The sequence below is a fragment of the Oncorhynchus gorbuscha genome, linkage group LG13 (assembly GCF_021184085.1).
Source record: "Oncorhynchus gorbuscha isolate QuinsamMale2020 ecotype Even-year linkage group LG13, OgorEven_v1.0, whole genome shotgun sequence".
Taxonomy (NCBI): Eukaryota; Metazoa; Chordata; class Actinopteri; order Salmoniformes; family Salmonidae; genus Oncorhynchus; species Oncorhynchus gorbuscha.
In genome coordinates, this window is record NC_060185.1 from 33494335 (window position 1) to 33509334 (window position 15000).

At 45.2% G+C, this 15000-nt stretch overlaps 2 protein-coding genes across 2 annotated transcripts in view; one reads left to right on the plus strand and one right to left on the minus strand.

The window, feature by feature from the left end:
- LOC123992750 (serine/threonine-protein kinase Nek8) overlaps window positions 1–3205 on the minus strand; it is a gene marked incomplete in the record, with an annotated part of 16192 nt that extends 12987 nt beyond the window's left edge. The window contains 5 exon segments of the mRNA XM_046294234.1: window positions 712–920; window positions 1194–1325; window positions 1459–1691; window positions 1954–2159; window positions 2734–3205. Coding sequence (XP_046150190.1) covers window positions 712–920; window positions 1194–1325; window positions 1459–1691; window positions 1954–2159; window positions 2734–2780 — 827 coding nt within the window.
- Window positions 3206–9151: 5946 nt separating this feature from the next.
- The window catches only part of LOC123992751 (TLC domain-containing protein 1-like), an 18277-nt gene continuing 12428 nt past the window's right edge, over window positions 9152–15000 (plus strand). The window contains exon 1 of the mRNA XM_046294235.1: window positions 9152–9787. Coding sequence (XP_046150191.1) covers window positions 9582–9787 — 206 coding nt within the window. The 5' untranslated portion in view covers window positions 9152–9581. The remainder of the gene's footprint in view (window positions 9788–15000) is intronic.

The window sequence follows — 15000 nt, forward strand, 5'->3', positions numbered from 1 at the left end:
CATCAGTCAAGAAGTTAAAGCTTGATCGCAAATGGGTCTTTGAAATGGACAATGACCCCAAGAATACTTCCAAAGTAGTGGAAAAATGGCTTAAGGACAACAAAGTCAAGGTTTTGGCGTGGCCATCACAAAGCCCTGACCTCAATCCTATAGAAAATGTGTGGGCAGAACTGAAAAAGCGTGTGCGAGCAAGGAGGCCTACAAATCTGACTCAGTTACACCAGCTCTGTCAGGAGGAATGGGACAAAATTCACCTAACTTATTGTGGGAACCTTGTGGAAGGCTACCTGAAACGTTTGACCCAAGTTAAACAATTTAAAGGCAATGCTACCAAATACTAATTGAGTGTATGTAAACTTCTGACCCACTGGGAATGTGATGAAATAAGTAAAAGCTGAAATAAATCATTCTCTCTAATATTATTCTGACATTTCACATTTTTTAAATAAAGTAACTGACCTAAAACAGGGAATTTTTACTGGGATTAAATGTCAGGAATTGTGGAAAACTGAGTTTAAATGTATTTGGCTAAGGTGTATGTAAACTTCAACTGTATGTTCACATCAGATAAATGTTGTTTTCTTATGATGAGTCTGGTGACTAGAAGCTTCAGGCTTTGGCTGTGTCCAAAATGGCACCCTATTCTCTATATAGTGAAATGTATAGGGAATAGTGTTCATTTGGGATACAGACTTTTGTGGCATTCATTACCTGCGCATTTTGACATTGCCTATATCAGTGTAGAGGTTTAGCAGGGGTCTGATGCAAACAGGGTGGGCCATGATCTCATTGAGCTGAGGGCGTTTGGACGGGTCCAGATTGAGCATGTTCATGATGAGCTGCCTGAGTTCTGTACTGTACCGGTCTGAGATTGGGGCAAAGGTACCGCTCATGATCTTCAACACTAGGGCAGGTAGGTTCTGTAAAAGAATGAAGAGTGAGTAAGACCAAGGAGAGGAGTTACATTTTCAAACTATGCTAATGTGTTGATTTTTTTATGGGTTTACTTTTGGACCAGTAAACTTTATGCATCATTTTGCATGGAGATAAAAAGATAAAAGCTTCAAAGTAATGTGAGATATGATTAACTTCAATGCTATTTCTGGATCTATTGACAGATAATTCCAAAGTGCAAGGACAGGTTATGAAATTGGAATGACAATGTATGAAGTGTATTTGAAAAGAATGTGTACAGCAGCCTCGAAAGCTCTCTTGAGACTGGCTAGCTCATATAGAACACAGCCCAGGGCCCAGATATCACTCTTCTGGTTGTAGGGCTTCCCCTCACACAGCTCCGGGGAGATGTAGCATGGGGTCCCCACCACCTGAACGGAAATAAAACAAAAACTAAAGATAAACTCTACTGCCAGTGCTGCCTATGACTATGCATTTAATCAGAGTACGCATTTGGCCATTACTATGTAGTCTGGTGACCAATGCTACGTCATGTCCACTCACAGTGTAGGCTTTGCTCTTGCTGACTAGGATTTTGGAGATTCCAAAGTCGCCTATTTTGACAATCATTTGATGCTTGTCAAGCAGAATGTTCTGGGTCTTCAGGTCACGGTGTAGGATGAGCTTGTTGTGCACGTGGTACAGGGCCAGCAGAATCTGGACAAAGAAGTGCAGGATGGTGTCCTCATCCAGCAGGGAGTTACAGCGCTTCTGAATGTAGTCGGCTAGGGTTCCACCTACAGTAAGAAAGCAGGGAAATAATACAGTTACAGTAGAATAGATCATGCTCTCAGGCCACCCAGAGTTTTGTAACATAATGCAGTGTTACAAAACTTTATCATATATCTCCTGAAGCGCTACAACAGGGACTGACATCTGATGAGACTGAATAAGATCTCATGGGGAACGTCTGACAAGCAAAACATATTTGACACCCTATGTTACAGTGTCAGACTTTCTATGTACCTTATGTGATATGGGGGGGTAATGTGATAGTACCTGGTGCATATTCCATAGCGATCATCAGAGCCTTGTCCTCCAGGAAGTTCTCATAGTACTCTATGATGTTGGGGTGGTTGAGCAGCTTCAGCACCTGGCACTCGTTCTGGGCAGCAAGGCGTTCATCACGGGACATCTGCTCTACTGGGATCTCCTTCAGGATCACAAAAGCCCCATCGCTGCGCCGGCGACACAGGTGCACTATCCTGTCATACATGACACGGGAAGGTGGAGAATGAGTAGGGTGGGGAAGAGTTGGAAAAGTGTGTTCTGGTGTAGGCTATCCCCTTACAGTGGGCCTATTTGCTTGTACACTTTTGAACATTATTGCCACTGATATTGGTGCTATCTAACGCATGTGGGCATTAGAAAAACATCTTAGAACTAGAGTTTTACCATTTATATAATGGGAAAATAACATAACACATTACATTTATGGCTAAAAAGTCAACACAGTAGCTTTGCACTCATCATGTACTAACTAGTATTATACTATATTGATTAGGGCGACCATCGAAATAGAATGAGCGCTTAATTCTAATTGTACATATTCTAAAGGCGGGCCTTTAGATAAAAGATGCGCGCGCCGTTCCGGTACTCGACTGAACAAATTTACATGCGTTCTGTATTTTGGCAAATAGACAAGCTACGAAGTTTTTAACTTTAACTTAAGTTTGACAGTAAGATAAATAAAACGTCACAAAAAAGTATAAATAAGGCTACTGTGCCTTAGCGATGTAGTTTCATCAAGAAGTTCAAAGTTAATAACTTTTGGTTTACCCAAAAGCTCCTCTTCCGACCACTTTGATTTTCTCATACTTCTCCATCTCCTCTGCTCAAGGCTGTAAAAAAATCCAAAGTCGTCTCCAGGCAACACTTCCCCTGCTCCTACAGGGAACAACTTGGGACAAAAAGCACGCGGATCTGAAAGCAAACTTCTTATTTTCCTTGGGCATCCTTGTGTGTGTGTGTGTGCGTGCGTGTGTGCGTGCGTGCGTGCGTGTGTAAATGAGAGAGAGAGGGTTAATCTCCACACTATCTCTCTCCTGTCCTAGGTACGACTGCAGGTAACAGTGTCTAGACGGCATGTAATTATGGAGTGCCTTCCCCTCGGCTGAGATAAGCAGTCAGCTGCCAAGCTTGGCTCCTGTTCTTTCTGCATCCATCTCTGCTCTAATGCGGGCAATAACAAACGCATTGCGTTCTCCCCTGACAAGGCCTTGCCAGGTCTGTAATACATTGGCAAAACATCACAGCCTTCATCATTTGAAGCAGCACGTGTTCTGCTTATTCTCAGATACATCTTCCAATACCACATGCTGATCTAGACTATACATTACTGGGGGGGGGGGGGGGGGGGTGAAACTGCTTGACTGGTTGTAAACCAATCTGTACAGATCATCACATTTAAGAATCACATCACATCAACAATATGTTACTAGATGTGGAAACTAGAGAGGGGGTTAAGTTCTAAATGGCACCCTATTCCCTAAAATAAGCCTGTTTCAGTGGAGGATGGGGAAGATATATCCGCATGCACAATGTTTTTCTGGCACACGTTAGGTTCTTTGATACCAATTCATAAAATGGTTAAAAAAAAAGTCAGGTCCGTGTCCATAGAGACACATACCAGCTCTACTGGTAGTACCAGCAGTACTACACCTGCATCTGTTGACGACACAAGTTGTTCTGCTTCCACGAGCACATCCAATGGGAGCATCAGTAATTCTACATTTGTTGTTAGCCCAGCTAGCATGGACACTGGCAGTTGTGAATCTGATGTGGCCGAAGAGCTACTGCCCCCTTACCTGGGAAAGCACCAAACAACAGACAGGGACGTTGCACCATCGAAGAGGACAACGAAATATGATGATAACTACATTGATTTGGGGTTCACTTATATTGGGAGTAGTGCCTTTCCTGAGCCACGGTGTGTTATATGTGCAAAAGTAATATTTCACAACTCGATGAAACCTTCACTCTTGTGCAGATATTTATAAACAAAACATACCAATTAGAAAAATAAGCCACAGGAGTTTTTGAGCCAGAATTAAGACAACCTTCGAGTAGTGAGACATGTTTAAAAGCAATAGATACCATTTGTCACGCTCGCTCCTGTTTTGTGGGAAGTTAACGTTGTAGTTGTTCAGGGCACATAGCCCAAAGCTTCACGGTTGTTTTTTTGTTCTTCGTTTTGTCGGCGTCATTTTAAAATAAAGTTTAAATGTATGCTTACCATGCTGCACCTTGGTCCAATACTTCAGCCAGCCGTGACAAATAACAATAAGAGACTTGCTTGGGCCAAGAAACACCAGCACTGGACATTATACCGGTGGAAATCTGTTCTTTGGTCTGATGAGTCCAAATCTGAGATTTTTGGTTCCAACTGCCATGTCTTTGTGAGATGCAGAGTAGGTGAGCGGATGATCTCCGCATGTGTGGTTCCCACCGTGAAGCATGGAGGAGGAGGGGTGGGGGTGCTGGTGACAAAGCTCTCCAGATTGTAGTGCGGTCTGCTCAACGGATCACTACCTGCCTTCCAGGACACCTACAGCACCCGATGTCACAGGAAGGCCAAAAAGATCAAGGATATCAACCACCCGAGCCATGGCCTGTTCACTATCAATCAGAAGGCGAGGTCAGTACAGGTGCATCAAAGCGGGGACAGAGAGACTGAAAAATGGCTTCCATCTTAAGGCCATCAGACTGTTAAATAGCCATCACTAGCCGTCTTCCACCTGGTTACGCAACCCTGCACCTTAGAGGCTGTTGCCCTATATACATAAACCTGGAATCACTGGCCACTTTAATAATGGAACACTAGTCACTTTAATAATGTTTACATATTTTGCATTACTCATCTCATATGTATGTACTGTATTCTATTCTACTGTATTTTAGTCAATGCCACTCCGACATTACTCAATCTAATATTTAGCCAATACGTAATTTCGATTAAGACATTAACGAGCGAGCTAGGACAGATGTAGTCAATATAACTATTTGTTCAGCACATTTGAAATGAAGAGCGACAGAATTCAGAACATGGGCCGTTCTTACAGTATTCTCCACATTTTGTTATGTTACAGCCTTGTTCTAAAGTTGATTACATAGTTTCCATCTACACACGATACCCCATAACAAGAAAGCAAAAATAGGTTTTTTGAAATATTTGAACATTTATTAAAAATATAACTGAAATATCACATTTACATAAGTATTCAGACCCTTTGCTCAATACTTTTTTGAAGCACTTTTGGCAGCGATTAAAGCCTGACGTTTTTTCTTTGGTATGATGCTGCAAGCTTGGCACACCTGTACTTGGGGAGTATCTCCCATTCTTCTCTGCAGATCCTCTCAAACTCTGTTAAGTTGGATGGGGAGCATCACTGCACAGCTTTTTTCAGGTCTCTCCAGAGATGTTCAATCAGGTTGAAGACGGGCTCTGGCTGGGCCACTGAAGGACATTCAGAGACCTGTCCCGACGCCACTCATGAGTTGTTTTGGGCTGTGTGCTTAGGGTTGTTGTCCTGTTGGAAGGTGAACCTTCGCCCCAGTCTGAGGTCCTGAGCACTCTGGAACAGGTTTTCATCAATGATCTCTCTGTTCTTTGCTCCGTTCATCTTTCCCTCGATCCTGACTAGTCTCTCAGTCCCTGCCATTGAAAACATACCCACAGCATGATGCTGCCACCACCATGCATCACCATTTCCTTCAGATGTGACACTTGGCATTCAATCTTGGTTTCATCAGACCAGAGAATCTTGTTTCTCATGATCTGAGAGCCTTTAGGTTCCTTTTGGCAAACTCCATGTGGGCTGTCATGTACCTTTTACTGAGGAGTGGCTTCCATCTGGCCTGATTGGTCGAGTGCTGCAGAGATGTTTGTCCTTCTGGAAGGTTCTCCCATCTCCACAGAGGAACTCTGGAGCTCTGTCAGAGTGACCATCGGGTTCTTGGTCACCTCCCTGACCAAGGTCCTTCTCCCCCGATTGCTCAGTTTGGCTGGGCGGCTAGATCAAGGAAAAGGTGGTTCCTCTTGGTGGTTCCAAACTTCTTCCATTTAAGAATGGTGGAGGCCACTGTGTTCTTGGGAACCTTCAATGCTACAGACATTTTTTTGGTACCCTTCCCCAGATCTGTGCCTCGACACAATCATGTCTCGGCGCTCTACAAAACAATTATTTCGACCTCATGGCTTGGTTTTTTCTCTGACAAACACTGTTAGCTGTGGGACCTTATATAGACAGGTGTGTGCCTTTCCAAATCATGTCCAATCAATTGAATTTACCACAGGTGGACTCCAAGTTGTAGAAACATCTCAAGGATGATCAATGGAAACGGGATGCACGTGAGCTCAATTTCGAGTTTCATAGCACAGGGTCTGAATACTTACGTAAATAAGGTATTTCTAAAAACCTGTTTTCACTTTGTCATAATGGGGTATTGTGTGTAGATTGATGAGGATTTGTATTTATTTAATCCATTTTAGAATAATGATGTAACGTCACATAATGTGGAAAAAGTAAAGGGGTCTGAATACTTACCGAATGTACTGTATCTACTTTCTGAATGCACTGTTTATAATTTATGCAGCAGCATACCAGACATTTTTGTACTCACTTTGTTGTGCTGTGCTCACTTGAACAGGAAGGTGGCGCCTCAGTCCTTTGTGGGCAAATTTTGTTATCTAACTTTGTCATCAAAGTCTAGCATTCTCTGGATTTATGGTGCTTTCGAGGCAACTGGGAACTTGAGAAAAAAAAACTATGTCGAATCATGATGTCAGTGATCTTCAGGTAGGAGCTCTAGAAAGAGGCCAGAGTTCCTGACTTGGAATTCTGAGTTTGATGACCGTTCAAAACGTATTTTCCTAGTCGGAGCTCGTTTTTTCCAGAGTTCCCAGTTGTCTTGAACTCACTGAAGTCTGAGATTTCCCAGTTGTTTTAAACATGGCAGAAGTCATGCTGGATTGACAGCATGGCCAATGTATTCAACCTTTTCTGGCCCATCGTGTTGAATGTTTATCCTTTTAAGCTTGAAAAAGAGACCCTTAAACCCAGACTTGGACCACACACCAACTCCATTGATTAGCAGGTTAATGATTGCTTTGCAACGCTTGCAGTTAGCCGCTGATTCCTGCCAAACCACTCATAGTTGAATTTGCGATTTCCAACTTGTTGTATAATGTTTATGTCCAATGGCCGATGAGCAGCGATACATTTTTATTTAATTTCCTTCATATTGAAAAAGCTTGAAAAGGATTTGCAAGTAGATTGTCAACTTGATTCATGATAATGACTGCTAGCTTGCTAGCTAAGATGTTGAAAGTATGATGAGCATGATCAGTCCAATCAAAGCTACGGTAGATATAACGGGATTTGACATCATTTTATCTGTGGCCAATGACCTTGAGCCTTCTTGGATGGGCGCTTCTAATGTAACTCTATGGCAGCCCCCAAGGGGCTTGAATTTTCAAGCTTTACCTATAGATTTTGCAGTGACGTAGTGTCCTCGTGAATGACAGAACACTGACCCAATCACGGCACAATTTTCCGCTGGCTGCCCCACCACCACAAACAAGCACTGAGCTAGGCTGAAACACCTGCATTTTGGAGCTGAATTACTCAAGAAAGCAAAAATAAACCATGATTGTATGCAGCTTTATTAACTCTTTTTTTTAATTCATTGTTTGCAAACTGATATGTGGCAGATTTATTTCTGTCAATATACAACCCTAGTTTCAACCCTAGTTTAACGGACTCATTGTCCCATTCTCTCCACTTAACCCTAGACTTAGTTTTCATGTGTCCATGTTGAACTTTGAATCTCTGGGAATGAGCAACATACCAAAATAACATGGAGACTAGACACAACCACATTTTGGCTTAATTAGGGTGCCAGTGTACTAAGGTCTTGAATACCAAGATTGTAAGGGCTAATGATAACATAATGGGTCTAAGAGAGAATGGCACTGAGCGAATGGCTGTTTTAACTACAATAGCATTATCAATACAAGTGCAACAGGTTAGTTCTTGAATGCACCCCTGTTGCCCTGTCAGCAGCAGGTGTGTGCAATTGTACTTAAGGTTGGGGCTTCCAAGTAGGCCTGCCTTGTGTATACAATCTTGGTATTTTGTACCATTCAGGAATTTCCCCTTGACCTTGTGAAGGTTATTGTATGAAAGGAGGATGAGAGTGGGGGTGTTGTGCTTTAGTTCAAATTCTATGGGTCAAGAGCTGTAAGTATGTTTCAGGTTTGAGTGCCCATACCCTTGAACTATTTATCTATCAAATCCCCCATATTACACAGGGTCTGCAACAACATCATGCTTTGTATCCTGCATATGCATCTTCATAATTTTTATGCATTCCTCCAAATCCCTAATTACATATAGTCTTCATAAAATGACAGGGAAAGCCACTGTTGTTTTGAAGGCATGTTGAGACATTGAACTAATGAATTTAACCACTTAGTATTTGCTTTGTACTGTATGTGGGAGCTTGTAATTGACACGTGTGACATGTTGTACACACAGGGCTGAATGTAAAAGGCATGTGGACATGCCTTTTACATTCAACCGAATAGGCAAAAAGGATGGACTAACCTGAACTTGTCCAATTACAGATGCAGACCCCCCCCCCCCCCTACATGTTTTTGCCCTAATGAATACACCCCATGGGGAGGCCCCATGTTCAGGCCCTGGTATGTTGCCACTGTTCCCCCCCTCACTTCCCCAACTGGGCCAGAAAGGCCAGCTGTGGAGAGTGTGTGCTCTGTTTATGGAAAAAGTGTAGGGGGGGAGCAAGGGGGAGACAGTGGTCTATGGAGCAGCACAGTTTCTCAGTAAGTGAGGGAGTGTTAGTTGGCTGTTAGGCTAAATTAATTAGTTGATTTGCTTTTCCATTTTAGTGAGAGTTTCAGAGCTGTGGTCTCTGTGGCTACCACCAAACTCAGTCAAAGTTGACAAATGTTTGTGTATCAAACCTCAAATTCACATTTTATACAGCCTGCTCTGTGACGGTGACTATTTATCCAGAGAAACAACATAGAACATTGTTTCTTAGTAATGATTTAAGTGACAACGTTACACAATACCCTAATGTTTTTAGCCCTGTCATACAGTTCAACTTTCTTGTTTGTGTTAAGTAAGCTGTGGCCCCTCCTTGATTCTCTGGTTTTCTGGAAGCAGGCCACCCACACCACTCCCTCTCCACCACTCCCCCTTCTCTCTAGTCATAGTCAGACATTTAACACAAGACACAAGCAGACTGGTTGAGTGGCAACACATTACGAGAGGGGGGAAAATATCTGTAGAATTGAATGAGCTGTTTTAAGGGAGCCTTAGCTAGTCTCCCCCTCTGAGCCCGGGAAGTAGTGGAAAACGTGAGAAACGCTGCGCCTATTCTCCGAGTAGTTCTGAAACAAGCACGAGGGGTAAAGACCGCATCTCTAAAAACGACTTCCTTCAAACCCCTGGAACTGTGACTGTCCTGAGGAGAACACTCCCCTCACACACTCCCCAACTGACCGTGGAGGCGTGAGAAGAGCCGTGGAGAGGAGCAGCTGACGCGAAACAGACGAAGCACAACAAGGAAGAGAGTAAAAAGGAGAGGGGGAGGAGAAGATGGAGACCTTGCTTCCTGTGTTACAGCGGCACCCTGGAATGTCTGTGTTGGTGTGGGCTCTGATGTTCCGGGTGGCCCACCGACTACTACAGAATCTGCCTGTGCCCAAAGCGGTAGTGGTGGATGACTTCCGCTCCTGGAAGTGGAGGAACCTCTCGGTCTCTATGGTCCACTCGCTCCTGACAGGGACTTGGGCTGTGACCTGGTGAGTCACTCTCTGCACTGGGACACCATTGTTCATTCACAGTGGATCCACATGATGTGTTATTATGTAGGGGTGTGTGGAGCTGTAACAGTCACTGACAGGGGAGAGGAGAGTGATGAGCATGTTCAGACGGGAAGATGTGAGGAGACTAAGGAATTCTCAAGTTGGGAGGGAAATGCCACAGTACAGCCTACCCAATGGCCTTCTCAGGAAACAAATACTTATTGAGCTCTGCGACACTAGGCAGCGAGATGTTCATTTTATGCTTGTAGTTTAGAGTAGCTGATTAGGGCAGTAAATGTTCCCCTGTGTAGTTAATAACTATCTGTGTCAGATTATTGCAAATGAGGCAGATATTGAGTTCACAAAGACAGAGCCTTAATCAGATTGTGGAAGTTTAGAAAGCACATCTGTTTTGACATAAGAAAAGTTACAAATTTTTGAATCTACTCAAGTCAATTAGCCTAACTAAATTAGTGTCATGCCAAAGATTTTTTTTTAATCCACTCATGAGAATGGTGATGTAGCCCATTTTCGAAGAGAGCAAGTACGTAAACTGGAAAAACCTGCTGGCTAGATGACTGTTGGAAAAGCTGTTATGTGAGGTGGGGACTTCTGAAGAATTACAAATCGATCCTCCATTTAGTGCCAGATCGGAGCATTAACTCATGATGTTCCACACACTGTTTTTGTAGTACAAATAGATATACAGTACCAGTCAAAAGTTAGGACACACCTACTCATTCAAGGGTTCTTCTTAATGTTGACTATTTTCTACATTGTAGAATAATAGTGAAGACAAACTATGAAATAACATGTCATGTAGTAAAAAAGTGGTGAACAAATCAAAATATATTTTACATTTGTGATTCTTCAAAGTAGCCACCCTTTGCTGATCTAAATAAATCTGACAGTGTCACCAGCAAAGCACCATCACACCACCACCTCCATGGTGGGACCCACACATGCGGCAATCATCTGTTCACCTACTCTGTGTTTCACAAAGACACAGCAGTTGCAACCAAAAATCTCAAATTTGGACTAACCAGACGAAAGGACAGATTTCCACTGGTCTAATGTCCATTGCTCGTGTTTCTTGGCCCAAGCAAGTCTCTTATTCTTATTGGTGTCATTTAGTAGTGGTTTCTTTGCAGCAATTCGACCATAAATGTTATGCAGGTGAATGAGGACCCAAAAGCGACTTGGCGAAAACAGAGTCTTTAATCCAGTAAAGTTACTTTACAAACAAAAGGCATAATACTACTCGTAATGACGAGAACAGACAGGAGACTTGATCAAGAACTGCAGGTTGCCTCGGGAAGGCACTTGAACGTAGCAGACTCAGACACCTGCTCACCACGCAGCATCTGAGGGAAACACGACACGACAGGGCAATACATAGACACAGCACGGTGAACAATAGATAAGGATCCGACAGGACAGGAACGGAAAACAAGGGAAGAAATAGGGACTCTAATCAGGGGAAAAGATAAGGAACAGGTGTGGGAAGACTAAATGATGATTAGGGGAATAGGAACAGCTGGGAGCAGGAACGGAACGATAGAGAGAGAAGAGAGAGAGGGAGGGGGAGAGAGAGGGATAGAAAAAGGGAACGAACCTAATAAGACCAGCAGGGGAAACGAACAGAAGGGAAAGCATAATGACAAGACAATCTAAGACAAAACATGACAGTACCCCCCCACTCACCGAGCGCCTCCTGGCGCACTCGAGGAGGAATCCTGGCGGCAACGGAGGAAATCATCAATAAGTGAACGGTCCAGCACGTCCCGAGACGGAACCCAACTCCTCTCCTCAGGACCGTAACCCTCCCAATCCACTAAGTATTGGTGACCCCGTCCCCGAGAACGCATGTCCATGATCTTACGTACCTTGTAAATAGGTGCGCTCTCGACAAGGACGGGAGGGGGGGAGGGAAGACGAACGGGGGTGCGAAGAAAGGGCTTGACACAGGAGACATGGAAGACAGGATGGACGCGACGAAGATGTCGCGGAAGAAAGTCGCACAGCGACAGGATTGACGACCTGGGAGACACGGAACGGACCAATGAACCGCGGAGTCAACTTACGAGAAGCTGTCGTAAGAGGAAGGTTGCGAGTGGAAAGCCACACTCTCTGGCCGCAACAATACCTTGGACTCTTAATCCTGCGTTTATTGGCGGCTCTCACAGTCTGTGCCCTGTAACGGCAAAGTGCAGACCTCACCCTCCTCCAGGTGCGCTCACAACGTTGGACAAACGCTTGAGCGGAGGGAACGCTGGACTCGGCAAGCTGGGATGAGAACAGAGGAGGCTGGTAACCCAGACTACTCTGAAACGGAGATAACCCGGTAGCAGACGAAGGAAGCGAGTTGTGAGCGTATTCTGCCCAGGGAGCTGTTCAGCCCAAGACGCAGGGTTTCTGAAAGAAAGGCTGCGTAGTATGCGACCAATCGTCTGATTGGCCCTCTCTGCTTGACCGTTAGACTGGGGATGAAACCCGGAAGAGAGACTGACGGACGCACCAATCAAACGACAGAACTCCCTCCAAAACTGTGACGTGAATTGCGGGCCTCTGTCTGAAACGGCGTCTAACGGGAGGCCATGAATTCTGAACACATTCTCGATAATGATTTGTGCCGTCTCCTTAGCGGAAGGAAGTTTAGCGAGGGGAATGAAATGTGCCGCCTTAGAGAACCTATCGACAACCGTAAGAATCACAGTCTTCCCCGCAGACAAAGGCAGACCGGTAATGAAGTCTAGGGCGATGTGAGACCATGGTCGAGAAGGAATGGGGAGCGGTCTGAGACGACCGGCAGGAGGAGAGTTACCCGACTTAGTCTGCGCGCAGTCCGAACAAGCAGCCACGAAACGGCGCGTGTCACGCTCCTGAGTCGGCCACCAAAAGCGCTGGCGAATAGACGCAAGAGTGCCTCGAACACCGGGATGACCAGCTAACTTGGCAGAGTGAGCCCACTGAAGAACAGCCAGACGAGTGGAAACAGGAACGAAAAGGAGGTTACTAGGACAAGCGCGCGGCGACGCAGTGTGCGTGAGTGCTTGCTTAACCTGTCTTTCAATTCCCCAGACTGTCAACCCGACAACACGCCCATAAGGAAGAATCCCCTCGGGATCAGTAGAAGCCACAGAAGAACTAAACAGACGGGATAAGGCATCAGGCTTGGTGTTCTTGCTACCCGGACGGTAAGAAATCACAAACTCGAAACGAGCGAAAAACAACGCCCAACGAGCTTGACGGGCATTAAGTCGTTTGGCAGAACGGATGTACTCAAGGTTCTTATGGTCTGTCCAAACGACAAAAGGAACGGTCGCCCCCTCCAACCACTGTCGCCATTCGCCTAGGGCTAAGCGGATGGCGAGCAGTTCACGGTTACCCACATCATAGTTGCGCTCAGATGGCGACAGGCGATGAGAAAAATAAGCGCAAGGATGAACCTTATCGTCAGACTGGAAGCGCTGGGATAGAATGGCTCCCACGCCTACCTCTGAAGCGCCAACCTCGACAATGAATTGTCTAGTGACGTCAGGAGTAACGAGGATAGGAGCGGACGTAAAACGTTCTTTTAGAAGATCAAAAGCTCCCTGGGCGGAACCGGACCACTTAAAACACGTCTTGACAGAAGTAAGAGCTGTGAGAGGGACAGCAACTTGACCGAAATTACGAATGAAACGCCGATAGAAATTAGCGAAACCTAAAAAGCGCTGCAACTCGACACGTGACCTTGGAACGGGCCAATCACTGACAGCTTGGACCTTAGCGGAATCCATCTGAATGCCTTCAGCGGAAATAACGGAACCGAGAAAAGTAACGGAGGAGACATGAAAAGAGCACTTCTCAGCCTTTACGTAGAGACAATTCTCTAAAAGGCGCTGTAGAACACGTCGAACGTGCTGAACATGAATCTCGAGTGACGGTGAAAAAATCAGGATATCGTCAAGATAGACAAAAACAAAGATGTTCAGCATGTCTCTCAGAACATCATTAACTAATGCCTGAAAAACAGCTGGCGCATTGGCGAGACCAAACGGCAGAAGGTACTCAAAATGCCCTAACGGAGTGTTAAACGCCGTTTTCCACTCGTCCCCCTCTTTGATGCGCACGAGATGGTAAGCGTTACGAAGGTCCAACTTAGTAAAGCACCTGGCTCCCTGCAGAATCTCGAAGGCTGATGACATAAGGGGAAGCGGATAACGATTCTTAACCGTTATGTCATTCAGCCCTCGATAATCCACGCAGGGGCGCAGAGTACCGTCCTTCTTCTTAACAAAAAAGAACCCCGCCCCGGCCGGAGAGGAAGAAGGCACTATGGTACCGGCGTCAAGAGACACAGATAAATAATCCTCGAGAGCCTTACGTTCGGGAGCCGACAGAGAGTATAGTCTACCCCGAGGAGGAGTGGTCCCCGGAAGGAGATCAATACTACAATCATACGACCGGTGAGGAGGAAGGGAGTTGGCTCGGGACCGACTGAAGACCGTGCGCAGATCATGATATTCCTCCGGCACTCCTGTCAAATCGCCAGGTTCCTCCTGAGAAGTGGGGACAGAAGAAATGGGAGGGATGGCAGACATTAAACACTTCACATGACAAGAAACGTTCCAGGATAGGATAGAATTACTAGACCAATTAATAGAAGGATTATGACATACTAGCCAGGGATGACCCAAAACAACAGGTGTAAAAGGTGAACGAAAAATCAAAAAAGAAATAGTCTCACTGTGGTTACCAGATACTGTGAGAGTTAAAGGTAGTGTCTCAAATCTGATACTGGGAAGATGACTACCATCTAAGGCAAACATGGGCGTAGGCTTGTCTAACTGTCTGAAAGGAATGTCATGTTTCCGAGCCCATGCTTCGTCCATGAAACAACCCTCAGCCCCAGAGTCAATCAAGGCACTGCATGTAGCACCCGAACCGGTCCAGCGTAGATGGACCGACATAGTAGTACAGGATCTAGATGAAGAGACCTGAGTAGTAGCGCTCACCAGTAGCCCTCCGCTTACTGATGAGCTCTGGCCTCTTACTGGACATGAATTGACAAAATGTCCATCAAATCCGCAATAGAGGCACAGGCGGTTGGTGATCCTCCGTTCCCTCTCCTTGGTCGAGATGCGAATACCTCCCAGCTGCATGGGCTCAGTCTCTGAGCCAGAGGAGGGAGATGGTTGCGATGCGGAGCAGGGAAACACCGTTGA